Here is a 26,556-nt window from a genome sequence, read left to right on the forward strand (position 1 = left end):
TATGTACAGATATATATATACATCTATAAATATATATATATATATACATAAATATACTATAATCCTTGCAACAACTGAGCAATACAGATGGTAGTAGTGAAGTATCCCTATTTCATTAATGAAGAAACCAAGAATTAGAGGGGTTAAATGACTTGCTCAAAGCCAAACAGCTGTAAGAGACAGAATGAAGATCTGAAGTCTCTCCGTCCAGTTAACCACGTTTACTTTACAGATGAGCACTGCTACCATCTTCAAAAGACATAAAAAAGCAGCTCCTCAAAAAATTAGATATATGCCAGTTTCTGCTAAGTATCACCTGCTCAATTAAGGGATTACCTGGGTAGAATAATTGAGGCGTCATAATTTTAGTTGATATAAGAAAATGCTCGATGGGGAACCAATTTTTAGCAATTTCACTGTATTTCATGAGTGGGAGTTAGCTTGCTTGGTCCTAGCCAATATAATTTTACCTGGTAGTAATGGATCAATTTATTAAACTTGATCTTTTCCAGGATGGCACACTGTCCCAGAATCAAAGAAATACAAATTTGTGAAATCCAAGCCTTTGACCACAAAGGTCAAAAGAGAGAACGGGAGGAAGGAGCAGAGAACACCCATTTTCACTGCTGGGATATCTCAATTAAGCAGCTAAGTTTCTACAGTGTTAGGGGGCGCTAGTATGAGATACCCCCCCACTAAAATTAGGACCGAGTAAAATAAAGTAAACACAATAAAATAGAGCAGAAAACTGCGGTCACCTGGGAAAAAGTGTCTGACTCCCAGCAGAGTATCCAGGAGTGTAAGCGGTGGATTATATTTACCTTGACTAAAGGGAAAGCAGGTGCCAGGTGGCCAGGAGACTGGGCAGAGCCCAGCCCACCCAGGGAATTGATAAGAGGGCCATTAAGTGAGTTCCTCTTTAAAAGCAGTTCCTCCCCCAAATTAAAAAAAAAATTAAATAAATAAAAGCAGTTCCTCCCATTTGCCAATAGCTTCCATGGAGTGCTAGTTCAGGGAAAACATTTTTCCTTCCAAACTGCCCAAACACCTGGGACAGGACTGAAACATAGAGGAGAAGGGAAGATAAAGAAAAAGGTAGAAAAGGGGAAAAGGAAGATACTATAATGGGCAGAGAGGGAGGTGGGAGGGATGGGTAAATGGAGAAGGGAATCTATAGTTCATACCAAATGTGGCCAGAATGAGAATGACATCTAATCTGTGTAGATCTTTTTTTCCTAAGAATTAAGAATCATGATTCTTGTCATCCAAGTCTATGTCACTGCATATCTATGTGATTTTGTCTAAAAAGAAAAAAAAATAGAAGTAATAGTAAGACCTAAAGATAGTGTCAGAATCAGGAAAAGATTAGGAAATCTAATTTTTAAAAAAGAGAATGGAGGTTTGGGGTGGCAGTTAATGGAAGGAAGTTGTTGTTAGATAAGAGACCAGACTTTTTTTTTTTTAATTGAGAAGGTGAAGAACATTGTAGGGGGGAATGAGGTGACTGCCTGGCATACTAAAATATAAATATGCCCTGACTTTCTTCCTCATTCAGTCTTATGTCAAAGTAGAAAGAAATTAATGTGTGTGTGTGTGCACATACACGTGCATATTTGTTTCTTCCTTCATATATACATACATGTTTGTGGGTATTGATGTGTGCATATGTGTTTTAGTTGTGAATCTCCTTATCTTTCTCATGTTCACTGTCTCTGGTAGAAAATCAATGACAAAAGGGCAAAAGCAAAAAGGATAAATACATATACTACACCATCAGTCTCTTAATTTGGGGGAGTTGACTAAAAGCAAAGCGCTTCTTTTTTTGGAACAAAACATTGTCTTTAAAAATCGGAGAGAAATGCAAAATGTAGTTAGATTACTTAAAAAGGTTCTGATCTATTTTTTTTAATATTGCTTTCTTAGTGCAAAACAAAGGTTCTTATTAGGCCAAAGAGTGATTAAAAAAAAAAGTTTTCAGCAATACTGTTGCTAGAAATGTTCCCTGGGTCTTTGCAGAGGCAACCATGGGAAAGAGAGTGGCCATCATCGGAGCTGGTGTCAGTGGCTTGGCCACCATCAGAAGCTGTCTGGAAGAAGGACTGGAGCCCACCTGCTTTGAGAAGAGTGAAGATATTGGGGGCTTGTGGAAATTCTCGGTGAGTGGGACATCACTGCAGCAGACCAGGAAGTGGGGTGGGAAGTGTGTGACAACACAATTCTGGAGCACAGGCCTCCAAACCAACTGCCCCACAGTTAGAATCCCTCTTAGGTTGGAATCTACAAAACACAGCATCAGAAGCAGGTTAAAAAGTTTCTTGCTTACTTCAGAAGTAAATGAGATAATGGGCTAGCTTTGAAGATCTCTGTGTACAGAATTGACCCCTGATAAACCATTAATAACTGAGCCACTCAGAAATAAAATCTGAGGGCAAATATTGGTTAGATTTATGTAATATAATCACATGAGTTCCTCACTTAAAAAACAATGACTGTTCCCATTCTTTTGTTGAGGTTACCAAAGGTCCACTTAGTGATTCAGACCACAGATTTTAAGGTTTCAGGTGCCAACTCTGGCTTTGCCAAAACCGTATAATTAATGAGACAGTTATAGGAGAACCAAGAAAAGGATACACTGATTTGAAGTTCTTCAATATCCTTTTGTCTCTGTGCATTCATAATAAGGACTCTGCCAGCAGACATGCCTCTATGCAGCCATTAAATCACTTTCTGTGTCACCTAGCAACCATAACAGCAGGTATGAGGGCCTTCCTGTGCCCCAGCTCCTTCACTGTCTCCAACTTAGGAACACTCACTAAGCCTACTCCATCTATCTTCTCCTTCTTCTCCTTCTCCTTCTCCTTCTTCTTCTTCTTCTCCTTCTTCTTCTCCTTCTCCTCCTCCTCCTCCTTTTTCTTCTTCTTCTTCTTCTTCTTCTTCTTCTTCTTCTTCTTCTTCTTTTTCTCCTTCTTCTTCTTCTTCCTCTTTTTCTCCTCCTCCTCCTCCTCCTTTTTCTTCTTCTTCTTCTTCGTCTTCGTCTTCTTCTTCTAATAAACCATTCATATATGCAAATTTAAGAAGAGCAATAACCCTTTTTAAGCTACTATTTTCTCCTCAAGTGCAAAATTGGTATTATATTTTATACCTCAATAAAAAAGTTTGCATTTAAGGAGACAGTGTCTATGACAACTCTTTAAATATTATAAGGATATGAAAATTATTCTTATTAATACAGATATTTTCTGGGCTGTAAAGAATTACTGAAACTGCTTAATCTTGTATAACGTTGTGGCGCCTAATATATGTTGATGAAATGTGCTGACAGGGCTTCAGATTAGCATATCGTTGACTCTTAGGGCTATTTTATTGAGGACTCTCTATATGCCAAATGCTTTTTCCCATTTAATTCAATCTTTGCAATAACGCTATAAGGTAGGTATGAGTTTTTCCCTTTTATAAATGAATCTGAAGCTTAAAAAAAGGAAAGAAAAGAAAGGAAATGGCAAATGGCTGGTAAATGGCAAAGACAAGATCCTGATTCAAGCTGGCTGTCTCTCCAGCCTGAGTGCTTAACCCCTCGGTAAACTGCGTGGCACAATTGCAGCATGTGGCCTATTGAGCTGGCAGGATTTCTACAGGAATCTTAACCAATCCTTGTATTCCAACTTACTTTGCAAAACATCGCTAAAGATAGACACTGATGATACAGCCTTTGAGAGCAGCCACATCTCTTGCTGCTCAAGAAAGCCTTTAAAATTTTATCCTGCCATCATAGAATGATAAACTACTCAGCTGCAAACATATGTTTCTCTTCAAGAAAAAGATGAAAATAACATTTAAAAAAATTAAAAAAAAAAGGGGGGGGCACCTGGGTGGCTCAGTCGGTTAAGCATCCGACTTCGGCTCAGGTCATGATCTCACGGTTTGTGGGTTCAAGCCCCGCATCTGGCTCTGTGCTGACAGCTCAGAGCCTGGAACCTATTTCAGATTCTGTGTCTCCCTCTCTCTCTGCCCCTCCCCTACTCACGCTCTGTCTCCCTCTGTCTCAAAAATAAATAAACATTAAAAGAAATTTTTTTTAAAAAAAGTAAAAGATGAAAACCCCAGAGGGTGACACTGCAGGCCCAGAGGTTGGAATCTTGAAACATAGAGGGTTATTCCCAGGTCTTGAAACCCAATAACATTGACCCTACTGGACTTCATAATTGGAACTGGTAACTCCTTTCCTCCTCCCATTCTCTCCTTTTTGGAATGGGAACATCTATAACTGGTACCCAATGCCTGTTTCACTGCTGTACATTAGTAGAAGAGAACTTGTTTTCTAGTTCACAGGTCCACAGAGGGAAAGGCATTTTGCAGATGGATCATACCCGGAGTCTCATCCATATCTGATTGAGATAATTTAGATGATGCGATTTGGGACTTTTGAGCTGATGACATATAGATAAGATTCAGGACTTGATTTAGTGCTGCAATGGATTGACACTTTGGGGTGATGAGATGGGGTGAATGAATTTTGCATGTGGGATATATATGAATCTTTATGGGCCAGTGGACTGTGGTAGGCTGAACAAGTGAACAATGGTGCCCCCAAAGACACCAGATCCTAATCCCTGGAACTTGCAAATGTCCCTAATAAGGAAAACTAAGATATGATTAAGTTAAGAATCTTGAGATGGTGATATTATTCTGGATTATCTGGGTGAGCTGAAAATGCCATAACATATATGCTGATAAGGGAGAAGCAGAGGAGATTTGACACCCAGAGACAGAAGGGAAAAGGTAATGTGACCACCTTGGCAGAAAGAGAGCTTTCAAGATGTTATGCTGTGACTTCCACCTTCAAGATGGAGGAAGGGGCCATTAGCCAAGGAATTCAGGTGGCCTCTAGGCCCTGAAAAGGCCAAGGAAGGCTGGAATCTGCCAGAAGCTGGAAGGGGCAAGGAATGAGTCCTCCCCTAGAGCCCCTGGAATGAACACAGCCCTATGGACACCTTGATTTCAGCCCCGTGATACTGATTTCTGACACCTGGCCTCTAGAATTGTGAGAGAATAGATTCCTGCTATTGTAAGCCATCGAGTTTGTGGTAATTTATAACAGTACACAGGAAACTAATACACTGGTTATTCAGAGTTCCCTAATTACCTCTGTGAGAGGGCCCACATTACAGATGACAGCATCGCTTACCATGTTTCTCAAATACCACTAAAAGCCTTACAGCTGTATGCCTTGAACTCATATTATGGAATTATATCATAAAGTCATTTTAATTTTGTATTTTCATTACCTTTAGTTTCTTTTTTTTTTTAATTTTTTTAACATTTTATTTCTTTTTGAGACAGAGAGAGACAGAGCATAAATGGGGGAGGGGCAGAGAGAGAGGGAGACACAGAATCGGAAGCAGGCTCCAGGCTCTGAGCCGTCAGCCCAGAGCCCGACGCGGGTCTCGAACTCAAGGACCGCGAGATCGTGACCTGGCTGAAGTCGGACGCTTAACCGACTGCGCCACCCAGGCGCCCCCATTACCTTTAGTTTCTAAAGTCAGCATTATATATTCTCTCAGCATTTTGTCTTCCTTTGAGAGGTATCCAAACATTCGTTAAGTGTGAAAAAATCATGGTACAGATCAGTCAAACTTTTGTAGCTGTTTCCTGGATCACTTCCCTAGGTCCTTCTAAAGCCAGAGTAGTGTCTTTCCCTCACCTGTTTTGATCACTGAGAGAATTAAGTACTTTAGGACTAGGCCACAGGTCTAGGGGAAATCTCTTTCTGTCTTGGGAGATACCCAAACAATACATCAGTAAATTGTCTGGATTTGGACCTGAGGTTTCATGAATAAAGGCTCTTTCTTTCTGGTCACACAACCCTTTGTTCACTTCCCCTGAATTTATTCTACTCTGGATCTTTTTTTTTTTTAATGTTTAGTCTCTCCTTGTGTTGAGACTACCCAGCTTTCTAACCTCACCAAAAGCTACAAATCACAAAATTACTAGACAAAAATCAATCATTTTTATATATTTTAGAGTTAGCAAACTGGCTGCTTTTATACTGCAGCTGATCTATTTTATTTTAGCTATACAGTTTTTAAGATTTTAATCTAATATTTTACATAAAAATCTAGAAATCTGTCTTCTTTTGAACAAATCAGAAAATCAGGCAACACTGAATCTTCCCTTACTCATAGTAATAACTGGCCTCTTTTAGCCTAAATTTAAATTCTCTGTTTCACCATATTCATTTTTGCCCATTTCACTCATCTCTTGTAACTTCCTCTACACCTATAAAATTTGTCATGGCTTGATGCTATGTACAAACAGCAATCCTTTAAATTATGTGGAACAAAAGTCACCCCCATTTACAAAATTTTTCATCTCCTTCTTCATATAGTTTCATGATCCTTTTTGTTTAAGCAAACCTTCATGTGTATACTGTTATAATGGAAACATTGGTCATTGCTGAGCCACTTAGTGGATTCTGATTACATTTTATTTCTTGAACACTTTTTGTTTTCACTGGAGTTAATAATCACCTGTATCCCTTGTTTAATTTTACAAATACTATCTCTAATTCATCGCCCACACTCTCCCACAGAATTATGATTCTCCTTCCAGTATGTTTAAACATATCAGCGAGTCCATCAGCTTAATTCTTCTCTCAACTATCAAGGATAGTTCTTCTGGCCATCTTCTTTCCCTCATCAAGGCCACCTTGCCATTACCTGGGCAACCCTGTTTCCCTTGTTGTGTTACTATTTAATTTATTCTCTCCTTTTAGTAGAGTACATCCTCCAGTAGTTCTTTGAGAAATCATACATGTGAAATAAAAGACTACCTTGAATGTCTTATAATATCATTATTGGACCTGGGTTCCCATTTGATTTGACCAAGGCTTAGCTTTTGGCTTTCTTAGGTTTCTTAAGTCAGTTGTCATCATTCATCTACGTTGTATCTTCCAAGATGTGATTGCTGGGTTTTGTTTGTTCTTAATTTTCTCTCTCTCTCTCTCTCTTTCCACCCCCCCCCACCCCCATGAGTTCAGACCTCTGATACTTCTACAGTCCTTTTAGTAAAGTTTTGGGTGAAAGAAAAGTTAAATGTATCTACATAATCTGTCATGTTTAATCAGAAGCTTGAATTACTTTTGTAATAAGAAAAGAACAAATCTACTTCCATAAATAAGCAGGGTTTGGCTCGTTGTTGACCACTCCCTCAAAACAACCCTAGTATATTTAAATATGCAATTATTGACTCTGGAGCCATAAGAACTCTGGAAAGTTCTCATGAACTTTCTACCTGATCAACTTAAAATAATCAGTCTGTAAACAGGAGCTCTGAGATGCACTTTATAACACTGAGTGGGAACAGTAAGGTATCCATCATTAAGTTTAAAAAAAAAGAGCAAGTCACAAATCACGTATTTAATTGATGTTGCAACTTCTTTCTCAGTAATCGGGGCTTTGGGGGAACCTAAGAAAAACTGAAGACCAACCAGCTAAACATTTCCAGGAAGACTGATTATCTTAGGGCAGCCAAAGTTGCAAAAGCACCCCCAACCTGTCTCAAAGGTTTGCATTATTTTTATTCTATGAAACTCCTCCCTTAGTGTAACATTACCTAATGTTTCCCAACATTGGCTTGCTCCAGTACCTCACCTTTACCCTTGTATTAGCTTTCTATTGCTGTGTAACAAATTACTGCAAACTCATCAACTCAAAACAACACCCATTTATTATCCTCAATGATGTAGGTCAGAAGCACAGTACCGCTGGATTCTCAGCTTAAGGTTTCACAAGGCCAAAACCAAGGTGTTGACTGGGCTGGGCTCTTATCTAGAGGCACTGGAAAAGAACCTGCTTCCAAGTTCATACACGTTTGTGACTGAACTCAGGTTCGTGCTGATGTTAAGCAAAGGTCTTTGTTTCCTTGCTGGCTACGAATTGGGGATTCCTCTCAGCCCCTAAAGGCTGTCAGGCTCTTTGGTATGTGGCTACTTCCATCTTCAAAGGCAAGAACAGCAAGCTGAATTCTTTTCATGATCTGAACTGGCTTCTGCTACCAGCCAAATAAAATGTTCTGCTTTTAAAGAGATTATGTGTTTAGATGAAGCCCGCATGACAACGTAGTCATGGGAGTGATAAGATATTTATAGGTGTCACCCACACTCAAAGAGGAGAGGACTACACAGGGATGAGGGACAGTGAGGGTCATTCTTAAAATTCTGCCTACCACATGACTTAGAAGTTGAGGGAACAATCGTAAGACTGTTGAGTGAAGCATATCACCAACCCTAAACCCCTTGCTCTGTCCTAGAAGATCTTCTCTCATCTTGGGAGTTTTTGATATTTTGCATGTTTTATCCATAAGCACTAGTGGAGGTTATTAATGTTCGTTAATAGCCTAGACCATAAGCATTAACTAGACTATTAATGCTCAGGTTACTTTTTTATATCTAGCATAAATAGGACAACAAACAAATATCCAAAATTTCATAGGGAGAAGCATAAAAGCATTCCAAGACAAAAGGAGTACCCCAAGTTTTCACAGCTCAATCTCCAGGTCTCTTTTGGATCATACTCAGTCTTTCAGATCATCCAAAACCTCTGGCTTTTTCCAAGATTGGATCTGGACTTATGGAGAAAGAGGACTTATGTGACTTGGGGCGGAGGAAAGCCAAACTTTCTCAAATTCAAACACAGGTCCTGGGACTGTTCTCTGGCCCTTCTAGTCTCTTGGTGTTCCTGTTTTGCTTGGTTATCATTCATGCTTATCCTTTAGGAATCTTAAATTGAACACAGTAGTTAATGAACTTGGTGACTGGCCTCTCGCAGCTTAGTCAGGCCAGTGGCCCTCCTTGCTGATTAAACCCCACTTGCCTATTATGAGCACATCAGATGATCCTCCCTGAGGTCCAGTCTTCCCGTTGAGTTCCTGACCCAAAGAGTCCACTCTATAGCTGTCTATTCATATTCCACTTAGCCCCCTCCATGGCAACTCTCTGGTAGACTATCTGCTAAGAGTCTCAGATAAATTCTGCATCTCTTTGGGAGCAAGTGGGAACTCCTATGTTCTGTTCAAACTGAATGGGCTTAAGAGCACGAAATTAAGATCCTACCTCTTCCTAATCACTGCTACTTGACTACTGTGTCAACCTCCCCTTATCAGATTGGTGCAGGCAGAGCCTTTAAACTAAGTGAAATCTCACCAAAATTTCAAATGTGAAAACAAAAGCCACTCTGCCCTCAGTGTTCCCCTCAATTTTATTTGAGGTATATTAATCTTGGAATTTCAGCCCACAGAATAAACTTTAAGACCTAGGTGATTTACATAAACCTCTTTCCTGCCTCTATTCTCTTTTCTTCTACCCAATCCTCCAAATATCACCCTTCCATTTTTTTTAAACCACTGTTTTTCAAACTGGAAACTATGACCCGTTGGTGTGGTATGAAATAAAGATGAATCAAACTACATTTCTAAATGGAATGACTAGAAAATATCAGAATGCAATTCAAGTAGTTGGATATGATTTATTCATAAAACGTTTGGGGTGTGTGTGTGTGTGTGTGCTGTGTTGCAATATAAAATATATTACTAATTACAGGTTGTGGTTAAAAACATTTGAAAACACTATTATAAACATAACCTAAGTTTTCTATGCCCTATGTACATGAGAAAATATTATGATCTAATTAACCAGAACTATCTCATCAAATGTTAAAGTGATATGTATTTTGATATGCATAGTTCTGTGGCATTAAGTTTTTGCACATTGTTGTACGATCATACCATCACCCATGTTCAGAACTTTTTTTAATCTTCCCAAACTAAAACTCTGTACCAGTTAAACAATCACTCCCCATTCTTCCTTCTTCCCAGCCCCAGGCAACCATTATTCTTTCTGTCTTTATGAATTTGATAACTCTGGATATCTCATATAAGTGGAATCATACAGTATTTATCCTTTTGTGACTGACTCATTTCACTTAGTATAATGTCCTCAAAGTTAATGCATATCATAATGTATCAGAAATTCTCCTTCTTTGATTCTAGTTATATATTCCTAAAAAGACATAATTAAATTTAAAATTTGTTTCCCTTAGAAAAGATGTTAAGAAATATATATTCTCCACATTCTAAGTTCCTTTGATTGATGTCAAATTGTTTAAATAAAGTTAATTTATTCCTCATCTTCCTAATTTACTTGTGGGTAAAGGTGACTTAAAGGAGTGATAATTATTTGGAACTGGCCATGACCATGGTAAGTGTACCTATTTACAAACTCTCTTTCATTTGAAACTATACATTTACAGGACCATGCAGAGGAAGGCAGGGCCAGTATTTACCAGTCTGTCTTTACCAACTCTTCCAAAGAGATGATGTGTTTCCCAGACTTCCCATATCCCGATCACTTCCCTAACTTTATGCACAACAACAAGATCCAGGAATATATCACTGTATTTGCCAAGGAAAAGAACCTCCTGAAATATATACAATTTAAGGTAAGATGCTATCAAAAGATTACATCGGGGCATAACTGTGAGGAATTCTATATTTATTATCAGATTCTTACTTGTTCTTTTCAGTATCTCTTTCTTAGATGTCAACATTTAAAAAAAATTTTATTTATTTTTGAGAGAGAGAGAGACAAAGCATGAGCAGGGGAGGGGCAGAGAGAGAGGGAGACACAGAATCTGAAGCAGACTCCAGGCTCTGAGCTGTCAGCACAGAGCCTGATGCAGGACTCGAACTCACCATGAGATCATGACCATCTCGAACCATGAGATCATGACCTGAGCTGAAGTCAGACTCTTAACCTACTGAGCCACCCAGGTGCCCCTTGGTTGTCAACATTTTTAAGAGTGTGGCCTCTCTGACCCCAGATTTAGAGAATACATTGGAAATTTACAAAATACCACATACCACATTTAGACTAAAATGCCATTAACTTAGATATCAATAAAGGGAAAAATAAATGTAAAACAGCCGTGAATTTATAAATGAAAAACTCCTTTTTTTCTAAACAATTATGGGTCAAAGAAGAAACTAAAATAGAAATTTCAGATATTTAGAAAATTTAGATATTTAGAAAATTCAGATATTTAGATCTGAATGATAACTTAAATTCTACATATCAACACTGTGGGAAGCATAGAGACCAAAACTTTAATGAAAATTATAAGCTTAAATGCTTATATTAGAAAATAAGAAAGTTGAAAAACTAACAAGATAAAGAAATTAGGAAAAGAAAAACAGAATAAGCCCAAAAGGACATAGAATGAACAAGGTAGTAAAGAGAACTTAATGAAATTTTAAAAACATCTTATGATGATTGAAAATTCATCCTTCAAAAAGCCAAAAAAACAAACAAAATAAACAAACAAACAAAAACAAATAGCTGACAGTTTGAGGAAAAAGGAACAAAGATACAAACAAATAATATTAGAAACAAAAACAATGGATAAAACTGATGCAGATGAAAAAAATATATAATAAGAAAACTATAAAAGCATTGCCAAATGTTTAAATTGGTTAAATTTTAAAATCTTTTTTATTTTAAACTTTCCAAAACTCGCATAAAAAGAAGTAGAAAGTCTGAATAGTCCTTTGGTAACTTAGAGTTCTTTTGACTCAGAAACTAAAATTTTACCCATTAAAAAAATATTCTATAGGTAGTTCCAAATTTACAATGAACAAACTATTTCAATATTTTATAAACTCTTCCAGAGACTAAAAAATAAAGTATGACTTCCAAACTTATCCCATGACATTATAACCATGACATCAAAAGCAGACAAGATTAATAGGAAATAGGAAAATTATAGGCATAGCTCCTCATGAAAATTGGTGGGAAAAAAACCTTCAAAAATGAATTCAGCAAAATATTTTTAAAAATTAACTATCTTCATTGAGATAAGTTTGGGCTAAGGATACAGAGAATTTTAATATCATGCAACATAAACATGTAATTCAGTATAAAACCCTGTTACAGGAAGAAAACCATACATTTACCAAATTCTGAAAAGTAAAATTTAACATCTATTTCTACCTAAAAGAAAGAAAAAGAGAAAAGCAAAGAAAAAAAGTTTCACCAGACTAAGATTAGAAAGGAATTTTCTTGACCCATGGAAACATACAAACATCTTAAATCTGCACTGTTCAGTATAGTAATCACTAGCCCAAAATTGAGATGTACTAGAAGCATAAAATAACACCCTGGATATCAAAGTCTTATTATGGAAAAGAATATAATATACCTATTAACAATGTTTATGTAGGTTACTTATTAAAACAACAAAACATCAGATAGATTGGATTAAATTATACATTTTTTTCTATTTTAATGTGACTACTAGAAAATGTTTAATTACATATGTTGTTCGTGTTATATTGCTACTGGACAGTGCTGTGCTAAAGAGTGCAGAGTTGGAATCACTTCCTTTAAAATCCAGAACAAAACAAGGATTCTTATTATTACTACTTCTTTTCAATAGTCTTAAGAAATTTAAGAAACAGTACAGCAAGTAAAGAAAAATAAGTAAAAGGAATGACAACTAGAAAAAAAACAGCATTCATCACAGATGATATGACTTTCTATATGGAAAACCCAAAAAGAATCTAGAGACGAATTACTAGGTTTAATAGCAATTAATATAAAAATATTGGGCAAGGTGGTAGTATATAAGATCAATATATACAAATCAGTTGCAATTCTGTAAACCAGCTGCAACAAACAGAAGATATAATCCAAAAAGGAACCATAAATAAATTCATAATCCCAGAGTTATTCTAAACAAATGATATGCAAGACCTCATGAATTTATAAGTGCTTGTTTTGTTATATTTCATAAATAACAAAGATATTATACACATATGTGTAGACATATTGTTTAATATGAATGAGATGCTATACATAATAAAGTTGATAAGAACAATTCAACTCTTGATCTCAGGGTCATGAATTCTAGCCCCACAGTGGATGTGGAGCCTACTTTAAAAAAAAGAAAGAAAAAAGAACAATTCATATCAAATAGAGATTCTCTTTCCAATATAACCAGAAGAATTGAAAAAAAAATTTGAAGAGGAAACATACCAACCAACAGGCAGCCATTCAGCTGTGAATAAATATTTACTGATAATCTAATCCAGTGCGACTGAATGTATGGGCCAAATAGCATTAAGATCACCTGGGAACTTGTCAGAACATCAAATTTTCATGTCCTGTGCCAGAGCTACTAATTCAGAATATCTAGGAATGTGGCCCAGGAGTCTGTACTTCGACAAGCTTTCCAGGGAATCTTTGTGCACACTAAAATTGAGAACTTATGCTATGAATATAGACAGTATCTTTCACTCCAAGACAACAATGATATTAAAAAATAAAATGGAAGAGGTATATTAGGAGGTAGTTGTTACTACAAAAACTATCATCCTGGGGCGCCTGGGTGGCTCAGTCGGTTAAGCGTCCAACTTCAGCTCAGGTCACGATCTCGCGGTCTGTGAGTTCGAGCCCCGTGTCGGGCTCTGGGCTGATGGCTCAGAGCCTGGAGCCTGCTTCTGATTCTGTGTCTCCCTCTCTCTCTGCCTCTCCCCCGTTCATGCTCTGTCTCTCTCTGTCTCAAAAATAAATAAAAAACGTTAAAAAAATAAAAACAAAAAAACAAAAACTATCATCCACTAGATTACTCAGTATGTGTGATACATGCCAGTTGTAAGCTGTGATTAAATTCACATCATATCTCCAAGAGGGGAGTCACTCTGGTCTGCAGAACATATTGGTTATGCACAAGAAGCCATGTGAGGACAAAAATATGTATTTACCATTTAATGTTTGATTTTCTTGAATTTTAAATTCATAATATGTACCTTAAGAATGAATTAAGTATTTTTCCTAATCCAATGTTAACGATTTTTTTCCATACTATTCTATCAAGTTGGTGCCAAATCTAACTGTTAGCATAGAAAAGAAGTCTGTCTTTATTTCTTTTAGACACTCGTATCTAGTGTAAATAAACGTCCCGATTTCTCAGTCACCGGCCAATGGGATGTTACCACTGAAAAGGATGGTAAAAAAGAATCCACTGTCTTTGATGCTGTATTAATTTGTTCTGGACACCACGTGTACCCCAACCTACCAAAAGAGTCCTTTCCAGGTAAGGGTGAAATTTAGGCTGCCATCTATACATTTGGCACGAATGACTATCTTGATCATGTTTTTTAATATATATATATATTTAAATAAATATATATATATATTAAATTAACATATGCTTCTATTATATGTAATATTCCTGGAGTGTTGAAGTTCCATATCATTCTGACTGCATTCACCTACAAGCCTTTTATAGCTGATTTTTAAATGGAAACCAAATGACTCATATGTTTGCCACTTTTCACTCAGGACTAAGACTTTTTAAAGGCAAATGCTTCCACAGCCGGGAATACAAGGAACCAGGAATATTCAAGGGGAAGCGAGTCCTGGTGATTGGCCTGGGAAACTCGGGCTGTGATATTGCCACAGAACTCAGCCGCACAGCTAAACAGGTACTATTTCTCAGGTACTCGGGGAACTATCTTTAAAGGAACAGAAATAGTTACCACTGGAAAGACGTGTTAGGAAACCGGGGGCAGGGGAAGCAGCAGTGCACAGGGTTCTTGACAGAAAGACTAAGTAGTGTTTCTTTTATCTCAGCTTCCCTCCAAACAGGTGAGGTTTTCAATAGTTTGGTCTGACAAAGGCAGATCATCAGCAGGGAGTGAGGTCATTCAACAGTCGTCTTCTTCAGGACGTTTGGTGTCTAACAGGTGTCTAATCAATTCCTCCAAAGCTAGTGTGGATGTAGGGTTAAGGTCATGACTCTGATACTCTTGGGTCAAGTCCTTCAATCCCTCCAAGTGTCAGTTTTCTCATAAAGATAGATAAAACAGATAAAAAGAGAATCTACTTTGCGATTTTGGTAAGGAGTCAAAGAATTTAATTCTTTAAAAGTGTTTATTTTTGAAAGAGAGACAGAGTGCCAGTGGGGGCAGGGGAAGAGAGAGGGAGACACAGAATTTGAAGCAGACTCCAGACTCTGAGCTGTCAGCACAGAGCCCGACACGGGGCTCGAACCCACGAACCGTGAGATCATGACCTGAGCGAACTCAGATGCCTAACTGCCTGAGCCACCCAAGTGCCGCAGGAGTTAAAGCATTTAAACATGATTTCAGCAATACCGAGTTCTATAGTCATTCATGCATACAGTCATCCCCATAGTTATTTGTTGAGGGCCTACTATGTGCCAAGCACTGGCTTGGGTGCTGGAGAGAAAGTGGTGAACAAAACAGGCATGACACCCACCCCAGAACTGAGTCTAGGGTGGAAAACAGACATTAAAGAAGTAAATGCACAAATAATTTGAAAATTGTGAAAAGTGCTAGTAAAGAAAGAAAAAGCATGCTGTAAGAGTGGATAATCAGGGTGAGCTGCCTCAGACAAGAGTGGAAAGGCTCTTTTCAGCTGATGACATTGAAGCTGAGGACTAAAAGTTGAGGAAGGGGCTCAGTGTCAGAAGAGGACTCCAGGAACAGAAGACCAGGGGGGAGGGGAAGGGGAAAAAAAAAAAAGAAAGTTACAGAGAGGGAAGGAGGCAAACCATAAGAGACCCTTAAATAGTGAGAACAAACTGAGGGTTGATGGGGGGTGGGAGGGAGGGGAGGTGGGTGATGGGCATTGAGGAGGGCACCTGTTGGGATGAGCACTGGGTGTTGTATGGAAACCAATCTGACAATAAATTTCACATAAAAAAAAAAGAAGAGGATTCCAGGAAGAAGGTCTTGAAGCAGGAAGAAGCTTAGAGTCTCAAGAAACTGAGGAAAGACCCCTTTGCTGCAACTCAGTGGGTCTGGAAAAGAATGGTAGGAGGAGAGGTTGGAGAGGAGATGGAGTAGAGGTGATACAGGGCCCATAAGGTCACGGGAAGGAGTTTGAACAAACATTGCCTACTAGCCTTGAAAGATTCTAGAAGCCCACAGACAAGAATCTTTTTCTTTTTTTTTAAATGTTTATTTATTTTTGACAGAGAGGGAGAGACAGAGCATGAGCGGGGGAGGGGCAGAGAAAGAGGGAGAGACAGAATCCGAAGCAGGCTCCAGGCTCTGAGCTGTCAGCACAGAGCCTGACGTGGGGCTCGAACTCACAGACTGCGAGATCATGACCTGAGCCAAGGTCGGACACTCAACCACCGAGCCACCCAGGCGCCCCCACAGACAGGAATCTTCTCTCTAGATGCTATGCCTACTGATGTGATAGCATCCTCAACATAAGTCTATTTTAAATGATGGTATTGCCATGAGTGAAGCAAGGAGGTCATGACAGGATAAATGGCATAAAAATATATTCCTATTTGCCTGCTCAAAGCACTATACTAGACAGCATAGAGACACAGAGAAGTCAACTTTGTGTCCCCTCTCCTCCAAGAACTTCAAATGTGCTTGGGAAAATAATACCTCGAGGGGATATAAATTAAACATAACCTCAAGAGTTAAGTGGAAAGCCTAACAACGTAACAACAGCACAAGAGGCCACCAGGACAAAGGCTGCCCCGGTGATTCAGGAACTAACTGCTCTGATCATGGAACTGGAGGCCTCACCAAGTGGGCAGACCTGCACCAGTCCTTGAAGGATATTTATGAGTCATACGGTTGACGAGGTAGCAAAGGGAGTTCTTGCAGGGCGCCTGGGTGGCTCGGTCAGTTAAGCAGCCAACTCTTAATTTCGGCTCAGGTCACAATCTCATGGTTCATGAGATCAAGCCGCCTGTCGGGTTCTGCGCTGACAGGGAGGAGCCTGCTTGGGATTCTCTCTCTCTGCCCCTCCCCCACTCACACTCTGTCTCTGTCTCTCTCTCTCAAAAATAAACAAACATTTAAAAAAAAATTTTTTACGCATTGGATGCTTAACCAACGGAGCCACGCAGGTGCCCCGATAAAAAAAATTCTGTAAAAATGCCTGAAAATCTATACCATTAGGGATGATCATGACAGAAGGGGAGGAAAGGAATACATCCTCCATGTCAGGCAGTGGTGGTCGTACTGCATGGCTAGCACACTGCATCAGCTCTCCCACAGATTTGATGTGGCGGGTACCTATTATCTCCATCTTACAAATAAGGAAACTGAATATTAGAGAAGTTAAAGGAATTTGCCACAAATCACGTTATTAGTAAGTAGGAGAGCCAAGATTTGAGCCTATGGTTTTCAGATGCCAGATGTCTTTCTTGCCTTCTTTCAGGATGGGGAAAGGCATTTTAAGTCGAAATGCCTATTCGGGGGTCATAATTGCTTGGTTGTAGACAATGGTTACCAGCTAAGCACTAGAGGAAATGGGATGAGAATTTAGGTATTGGGCACCTCCATCAGAGGAGATGACAGGGTGGTTGGTCCTGAGATGTAGATAAGACGCAGGAAATTTACTTGGGAGATGAGAGAGCCAAAGGAAGGATGCTTCCCTTTACACTACTCCAAAGCTACACTTCTGACTTGTCCCCAGTTGGGATGAGAGACCAGGTATCAAACAGTCACTGAAGGCAAGAAATACAGAAAGGGCATAAGACTTTGGGTGAGGGAGGCCCTCTTTTCAACCAAAGCAATTCTCAAAGAGGGCTGACAGCCGAAAGCCATGAGACAACACTCACACTAGCTGCTGTGACAACTCCCCAACTCCCCTCAGACCCGAGGGACACACCACAATACCCACTACAAACAGTCACTGCTCTAATGGTTAAAAATTGCTGTTTTTTTTAAGGTCATCATCAGTTCCAGAAGTGGCTCCTGGGTGATAAGCCGGGTCTGGGATGATGGTTATCCATGGGACATGGTGTTGGTCAATCGATTTGAAACCTTCCTCAAGAACAACTTGCCAAAAGCCATCTCTGACTGGTGGTACAAGAAGAAAATGAATGCAAAATTCAAGCACGAGAACTATGGTTTGATGCCTTTAAATGGGTAAAGCAGAGTTAAATATGATATGCCTGTTACTTGCATTTCAGTGTCAACAATTCACAATGTGTGTTGTTGTAACTCCCAAACCAACCAAAATAATATTAGTGAAGCAATCATGTCTCACATTTCAGAGGATGAAGAACTGCAAACCTTTGGAGTTATTTTCCATTTCACAATCCTCCCTCCCATATTTGCACAGCTGGAAAGTTATACACGTCCCTAGAGTCCCTAGAGAATTAGTCCCTAGAGTAACGATAATATTTGACATGTTTTAAGCTCTTAATGCAGCCCAGCAAGGCTCTCGCGTGCATTATCTCATTTTATCCTCACAACAATTACTACATCTCTATTATAATGCCCATTTTAAAGATGAGAAACTGAGGTTCAATGTAGTTACTAACTTTGCCAAAGTCCCATAGGCAGAAGGCAGAAGCAGTATTCAAAATGAGCCCAGATCTGCTGACTCCAGAGCTTCTCGCTCTCAGCCACCTTGCTCTCCTGCCTCTCACTTCATGGAAAAGTTCAGTTAAGCAAAGCAGGGCTTTCCCTGTGCTGCACTCTCATCACCCACCCTTAACAGAGTCCTCCCACTGCAATGTGGTCACAATGTCTGCCTCTTCAGCCTCCTCCTCACTCTTCCCTATCATATCCCCCTAGATATAACCCTCGGGCACATAAGAAATTACCTTGACATGGAGTGAAAAATCCAAATTATAAACTGTTTACATCAAAGTTAACTTATTCAACAAATATTTATTAAGCGTTTATTGTGTGTCAGGTCCTATATTGAGCCCCGTGACTGTAGTTGTGAAAAGACATTCAAAATCCCTGTCTTCACGAGCTTACCTTCTGGCAGTGGGAAACAGACAGGAGACAGATAGCAGAAGACCATATGCTGATGTTTACTATGAAGAAAAGAACAAAGAAGGCAGAGGTGATGGGGAGAGCTGCCAGCATTCCCAGAGGAGGCCTCACTGAGGAGGGGACTTTTAAGTAAATCCCTGAAGGAACTGAGGAACTGAGCCAGGGGAGTGTCTGGGGGAAAGTATTCCAGAGGAAATAGTTAGGGCATTGCCTCTTCAGGGCCATGACTGCCATGTTCAACAAACTGGCGTGTTCAATGGACTTCTCTCCATGGGGAAAAGAGGATGGGGAGAGTAAGAGTAGTAGGAGATAAAACCAAAAGACATCAAAATGGCCAGATGGCATTGCACCTTGTAAGCCATTGTAAGGACACTGGCTTCTACTCTAAATGCAATGGAAAGCCATAACAAGCATCTGACAAGATCCAAGTTAATTTGAAGAAATCACTCTGGACCTGTGGTCATCATTCAGTGTATAGAGGTAGGTCAAGGAAGGAAGCAAAAAGACTAGTTAAGAGGCTATTGTCAAAAACCCAGGTGACAGAGGCTGGTGGCTTAGACTAGGCTTGTTAGCAGCAAGTGCTCAGAAATGGTCAGATTTGGGATATACTTTTTTTTTTTAATTTTTTTTTCAACGTTTATTTATTTTGGGGACAGAGAGAGACAGAGCATGAACGGGGGAGGGGCAGAGAGAGAGGGAGACACAGAATCGGAAACAGGCTCCAGGCTCTGAGCCATCAGCCCAGAGCCCGACGCGGGGCTCGAACTCCCGGACCGCGAGATCGTGACCTGGCTGAAGTCGGACGCTTAACCGACTGCGCCACCCAGGCGCCCCATGGGATATACTTTAAAGGTAAAACCAAATAGGATTTTCTGTTAGGTTGGCTAACAGATGTGAGAACAAGAAAAGAGTTCGGAGATGTATTCCAAACTCTTGAACTGAGCAAGGATGCGAGGGTGGAGTTGACAGTTTTTATGGGATGTGGAAGACCGTGGGAGAAGCAAAGTTTAGTTTGAAACATCTCAAAATTGAAAGGCCTATGAGTCATTGTGAGTCATCATTGTAGAAGAATGTTGAGCAGGCTTGCGATACACAAGACAAGAAAGACTCAAACCATAAGAGTTAAAAATGCAGATTCACCAGAGTATAGATAGTACTTTAAGAAATGAAGCCAGATGACATCTCTTGAAAGGTGAATGTAGATGAAGAAGACAAAAGGTCTGAAGGCTGAGTCCTGGGGCATGTCATTGTTCAGAGAGAGGTCAGGAAAAGGAGAGTTCAGTGGGAGACAGTAATAAAGAATAGCAGGTGGATAGGAAGGGACTTGAGAGAGTGATGACCTGGAAGCAAAATGAAGGCAGTGTTTCAAGGAGGAAACCATCAACTGCGTCCAACACCGCTGATAGGTTGAGTAAGATGACAAGTGACAATGGATCATTGGATCTGGCAGTTTGAGGATCTTGGTGGCTTTGACAAGAGCAGGAGGCTCATACCTCACCCTCTATTAGCAACCCGGCCAGGATCTTTGTCTTATTTCCATCTCCCAATGACCCGAGGTGGGCATAACAGTTACTGCTGCTCCAGATGAGGAAGACGAAGCAAGATAAATTAAGAAACTTTCATTTGATCAAGGTTCACAGTTAATAAGAAGTGAAGAAAAAAATCCAAATACCCCTGGACTCTGATTTAGGATCTTTCCTGACAAAGCTTTCACAGGGGATAGGGCCCAGGTGATTAATTCTGAGATCTGGAGCTCTGTGGGAGAGAAAAGATCACAGGAAATAGAGAAAGGAGTGGCAAAGGCAACTTTTCTTAATTCACAACATTGCCTTACTTCAGTTTTGTTCTCCAGTCATATTGGTAACACTCCATGGCACAAGAAAAAGATCTTGGGTAGTTTTCTCCTTCCTTCTTAATTGATTATTAATTAATTATTATGGACCAATAAAACAAAGAGGAAATATTACCGTTCTAGTGGCTGTCTCTATCTTCCATACAGAACCCTGAGGAAAGAACCTGTGTTTAACGATGAGCTCCCAGCCTGCATTCTGTGTGGCACAGTGTCCATTAAGCCTAATGTCAAAGAATTCACAGAGACTTCGGCCATTTTTGAGGATGGGACAGTGTTTGAAGCCATCGACTGTGTCATTTTTGCAACAGGCTATGGTTATGCCTACCCCTTCTTTGATGAGTCTATCATTAAGAGCAGAAACAATGAGATCACCTTGTTTAAAGACATTTTCCCTCCTTCACTGGAGAAGCCAACCCTGGGAATAATTGGTTTGGTCCAGTCCCTTGGGGCTGCCATTCCCACAGTTGACCTGCAAGCTCGCTGGGCAGTAAAAGTAGTAAAAGGTAAGTAGACAGGGGCGCCTAGGTGGCTCAATTGGTTGAGCATCCGATTCTTGATATCAGCTCAGGTCTCAGTCTCATGGTCGTGAGTTCAGCCCCCATGTTGGGCTCTGTGCTGACAGAAGGAGCCTGCTTAGGATTCTCTCTCCCTCTCCCTCTGCCCCTACCTGGCTCATGCTCTCTCTCTCTGTCTCTGTCTCTCTCTCAAAAATAAACAAAGAAACTTTTTTTTTTTAAAAAAAGGTAAGTAGACAAACAAGGTCATTAATGGGGAAGATGGATGCCAATAAAAATGCCTTTGAGTCTTTGTGAAAACAATCATCCTAATAACAAGGGGAAAATTCTAGGTCCCATCTGGTTTTGAATCTATAATTCTATATTTTTAGTATTGTATTTTATAAGCAATTAAAAATATTACATTGGATTATCATATGCAATAGTACAAGATATTATTCAGGGAGTATTTTGTGATTTATTAACTCTTTAAAGTGGCTGACTTTCGTTAAACTTAAGAACATCGGAGCTTTTGGTCTTAAATGCATGACAATTTTATAAAATTATGATTTCAAAACTCAACAGAATGACATTGCTTAAAAGGTTCATAAGAGATGTTTCCAAGCCAATATCCAGCCAGCTTCCAATATCCACACTCATGGAAGAAATTATGATTGCTGGAAAGGCAGTGTTTTGTTTTGTTTTTTTTTGTTCTTTTTCCCTGCCGTGTGTCAGATAAGAACAAGCAATGGATCATTAGAAGCAGAAAGTCCTAGATGTATAGATGACCAGTCTCTGAGGTAGGGAAATACTGAGTTCCTGTATTAAAAAATAATAATAACAACAACAAACTTGATTGGGGTCAGGTATGGAAAGCAGTCAGCATCCTCCAGCAGAAGATATGAGGATCAGATTCCCACTAAGGTTTAAATGCAGTCGTGCGAAGATTCAAATCATAAAACCAAAAGTCCATGGTTAAAGAAATTGAATGTGCGAAGTTTGTTTGGTCCTAGAGGTATAAAACTTCTGGAAAGAGATTTTAGCAGGCCTACTTCCTTCGAAGCCCTATGTAAGGCTTCCAGTCCTACTTGACATGCTGGAATTTAAATGTTCTTTTATACAGGAGGTTGGAACCTTCCACTAGGTATACTGAGACACCTTTCATCCCCCAGGCTGTCATCCACATCATTACAGTCATGCATATCAGTGATCTCTTTAAATTTCCTTCACTCTTTCATCCAAGGCAGAAATATGTTGCAGTGTGAATGTTGCAGCAGTGAGGCAGCAGCCAGGAAGGTGATGACAAGAAATCCCACTAGGAATAAAGTGAGCTTAAGGTTCAAGGCTCAGGGAGACTGGCATTAGAGGGTAGGACACTTATTCTGTTAAGATAAGTTGTAATCTGGGCTCTGATGAAAGGAGGCAATGATCCAAGGCAAACACTCAGTCTAAGGGGAAATGAATGATAAAGCAAATAATTCAATTTGGGGGAACCCAAGTACCAGGACAGAGGGGCCAGTTACAGGCAACCCAATGATAGTAGCTGGTGGGCTACTGAGCAGAAGCTCTTCCTTCTTGATCTTCCTTCTGCCCAGGACAGAACAGGTTCCAAGTTTTGGAACAAGGTTATGACCTAAAGAGGCTGTTCAAGGGGCCCTATCTGTAAGGTTTGCAGGAACAGGAAGTTAGGCAATCATGGTATGTTTCTGAGCAATCAGATCTGGGCATTCTAGTCTTGTTCAAGGTGATCCCCAAATTACCAAAGAAACCACCCTAAATTTGAAGTATCTCTGGGCACGAAAGAATGTTTTGGTATGGGTTTCAGAGAAGTGTGCTAACTATTCCAGAATGAGCCTGAAATCCTAGAGTAGTCCCAACTCGGATCTGGTCTCTAGGGGCTTGCCCATGTTCTTGGTGACTTGTGCATAATCCATATCCTCCGTCTCACCTAGGAACTGTTGGCTCTTCAGAGAGAAACTTGGGGCTTGACTAAATTCTACATGTTATGTGTTGGAAATTCCTTTTTCTGACAAAGGAGGATAGTTTCCTATGAAGGTTTATTTTCTTATATCTTAAAAAAGAGATGCCAATTTACCTTTGGCTATAAACTATTAGATAACATTCTTTAAAAAATACTGCTGAGAGACTAGAATATAATCCTTGAAACTGATTTTAAACATCTTCTAACTTGTTTAACAGCAAAGATACAAAGATAAAATGCTATATGGCTCTTGGTTTTTAATTATGTGACACCTCAATTCTGAGAAGACTGGAAATGACTTGTGTATTTGTCTCAAAATGACCACCTGTTGATCGGCTCAAGATTTTACTTTGCTAGACAATGACCCCTCCAAAAATGGAAATACTGATGTGATTCATAACCCATTATTAAGAAGAAAACATTGCAGCCTGATCTTATGCCAGACTTATTTAACTATTATCATTTCTTTCCCTTTATCTTTTCTTTTGTTTTAGGAACTTGCACTTTGCCTTCTATAACAGACATGATGAATGATATTGATAAAAAAATGAGGGAAAGGCTCAAATGGTAAGAGCATCTATTGTAAAGAGGGTCTATGGTTTCCATAGAAAAAAATGTGAATAGTTGGAACTACTCTAGTCTTACATGGTCCAGAGTGAGGTCATTAGCGTGACAGCTATGAGTTAAATTCATCCATTCCACAAGTATTTATGGAAGATTTCCTTTGCACCTGACATGGTACTTGGTCCTAACCCATCCCTCCATGGCTCCTGCAATATATCACAGAAAGAAGACCCAGAAAGGATTAGAAATCAGAGGAGTCTGGGAGTGCATGAATGTGGGCTCCTATTTTCCAGTCTATAAATCCTGTAAGATACAGAGGATGCCCTCCAAATGGATGGCTCTAATGAACACGAGTCAGCAAATGAGAATAATCAGGGTAATTGAGCTCTAGTCCTATCTCTGTCACTAATTAGCTCAGTGGCCATGCATGAACTTCATGAGCAAGAGACAATTTCCACTTATGAACGGGGATAAAAATGCCTTTCAGTTGCTGTGCAGTCTTGGGAAATGTCCAGTTGAGGTCGGTATGCAAGTCTCTTGGAAAGCTACCAAAGCACAGAACAAATGAGCAAGGTCCCCTTACCAACACAAGGGATTGACATTGAGTCCCTCTGATAAAAAGCTGTAAGGAATTTTCCCCTGTTCTTGTTCCTGTGAGATATCCTACATAGAGCTTCAGTATCCACAGACCTGTTTCCTCTCCCACCTCTAGGTTTGGCACCAGCAACACCATGCTGACAGATTATATTAATTATATGGATGAGCTTGCCTCCTTTATTGGGGCAAAGCCCAACATCCCGTGGCTGTTTCTCACAGATCCCAAATTGGCTGTGGAGGTTTTCTTTGGCCCTTGCAGCCCATACCAGTTTAGGCTGGTGGGCCCAGGGAAGTGGCCAGGAGCCAGGAATGCCATCCTGACCCAGTGGGACCGGACCCTGAAACCCATGAAGACAAGAGCAGTTGGAACCCCCCTGAAGCCTTGCTTGCTTTGCCGTTGGGTCAGGCTTCTTGCTCTTCCCATTCTGGTTGTTGCTATTTTCCTGGCTTGGATCCAATGATCATTCTCCCCAAGATGTTGAAAGTTACTGAGAATACCTGGGGCGGGGCGGGGGGGGGGACTTTTCTATTTAAAAATTAAGAATTTCACACCTCCTACTTCCCTATTCAGCAGGCATTAGTCAGTAAAGCAGTACTATTTCTAGGCTTTTAAATAAGCCTCTTTAAGAAGCATGCCATGACCTAAAGAGAGCATTAATCATTTCTTTTTAGTTTCCACTAACATTTCATAATCAGAACTATGGTCTTCTTCTCTAACCTCAATCGTCTCCTGAAACATTTTGACATAGTTCCTCTTCTCCTTTACACAAGGTTTAAAATACGTACTTCAAATCTAAACAAAGAGCAAATTCAGCAGAGTAGTTGTGATATTCTCAGGCCACCTCTACAAACCATTTGCAGGAGGCTCAAGTAGGGAATTTGGCTATTAATTCTATTTTTGTGTTATGCCATATCCTCCAGGCAATATGTCCTGTTCCTGGGCCTCCATAGCATGGACACCTGGTTTATAATGAAAATTAACAAGAAGTAACTCATCATATTTATATTCTCAACAAGGACACAAACATAGAAGCAAAATAATACCAACAAGGAGTAGAACACCAAATATACCATTAGCTGAATGAAAAGTCTTCAAATATTTAGCCAAAGTCATGACAAAAATTTAATACTGCCTTTATAACATGAGCTTCTGGAGTATCAGCATAAATCTAAAGTTTTGCTTTTTAGGGGCACTGGGTGGCTTAGTTGGTTAAGCATATGACTTCAGCTCAGGTCATGATTTCATGGTTTGTGAGTTCGAGCCCTGCTTCGGGCTCTGTGCTGACAGCTGGGAGCCTGGAGCCTGCTTTGGATTCTGTGTTCCCCTCTCTCTCTGCCCCTCCCCCACTCATGCTTTATCTCTCAAAAATAAATAAGTGTTAAAGTTTTATTTTTAAAAGTATTATTAGATTTCATAGCTAAAATTTTAATAGTTAAAAGTTTTAAGTTTGACATTATAGAGTAGATAAAATAATCTGGCAGTGTCATCAGTTACCAGAGACCTCTATAGGTGGTTACACCACCTTTTTCTTACTACATGTTCACTTCTGAGGCCAGTGGAATGGCAAGATAGTAGATATATGTTAGATAGATAGATAATAGATAGATAGATAGATAGATAGATAGATAGATAGATGATAGATGATAGATTATAGATAAATGATAGATAATAGATGATAGATAGATGATAGATGATAGATAATTGATTAGATAGATAGATAGATAATAGATGATTGATAGATAGATGATAGATAATAGATAGATAATTGATTAGATAGATAGATAATAGATGATTGATAGATGATAGATAGATACACAGATGACAGATTGATGATAGATAGATAGATAGATGATAAACAATAGATAATTGATTAGGTAGATAGATAGATAGATAGATAGATAGATGATATATTGATGATAGATAGATAGGTGATAGATAATAGATGACTGATTAGATAGATAGATGATAGATTGATGATAGATAGATAGGTGATAGATAATAGATGATTGATTAGATAGATAGATGATAGATTGATGATAAATACATAGCTAGATGACAGATAATAGATGATAGATACATGATAGATAATAGATTATAGATAGATGATAGATAATAGATTATAGATATAGATAGATAAAGATAGAGATGATAGAGATAGAAATAGAGATAGTTAGAGATGATAGAGATAGACAGAGACAGAGATAGAGATCTGTAAGAAAGGGGCAGGAGA

At 39.3% G+C, this 26,556-nt stretch overlaps 1 protein-coding gene across 1 annotated transcript; it reads left to right on the forward strand.

Moving 5' to 3' along the window:
• Positions 1-997: 997 nt before the first annotated feature.
• Positions 998-25,548, forward strand: FMO3 (flavin containing dimethylaniline monoxygenase 3). The gene is made up of 9 exons (XM_030303021.1): positions 998-1,095; positions 2,017-2,156; positions 10,305-10,493; positions 13,982-14,144; positions 14,393-14,535; positions 17,777-17,976; positions 20,837-21,192; positions 23,659-23,731; positions 24,441-25,548. The coding sequence occupies exons 2-9, from the start codon at positions 2,025-2,027 to the stop codon at positions 24,784-24,786; spliced, it is 1,602 nt and encodes a 533-aa protein (XP_030158881.1). The 5' UTR covers positions 998-1,095; positions 2,017-2,024; the 3' UTR covers positions 24,787-25,548.
• Positions 25,549-26,556: the final 1,008 nt, after the last annotated feature.

Source organism: Lynx canadensis, chromosome F1, assembly GCF_007474595.2.
Source record: "Lynx canadensis isolate LIC74 chromosome F1, mLynCan4.pri.v2, whole genome shotgun sequence".
In the NCBI taxonomy this organism is placed as follows: domain Eukaryota; kingdom Metazoa; phylum Chordata; class Mammalia; order Carnivora; family Felidae; genus Lynx; species Lynx canadensis.

What these genes read in the sequence shown, in the direction of transcription:
- FMO3 (XM_030303021.1), top strand. Translation starts at nt 2,025, where the DNA reads ATGGGAAAGAGAGTGGCCATCATCGGAGCTGGTGTCAGTGGCTTGGCC. An exon ending in TGAAATATATACAATTTAAG is followed by an intron (nt 10,494 to 13,981) that starts GTAAGATGCTAT and finishes TATTTCTTTTAG; the next exon opens with ACACTCGTATCTAGTGTAAA. An exon ending in ACCAAAAGAGTCCTTTCCAG is followed by an intron (nt 14,145 to 14,392) that starts GTAAGGGTGAAA and finishes CTTTTCACTCAG; the next exon opens with GACTAAGACTTTTTAAAGGC.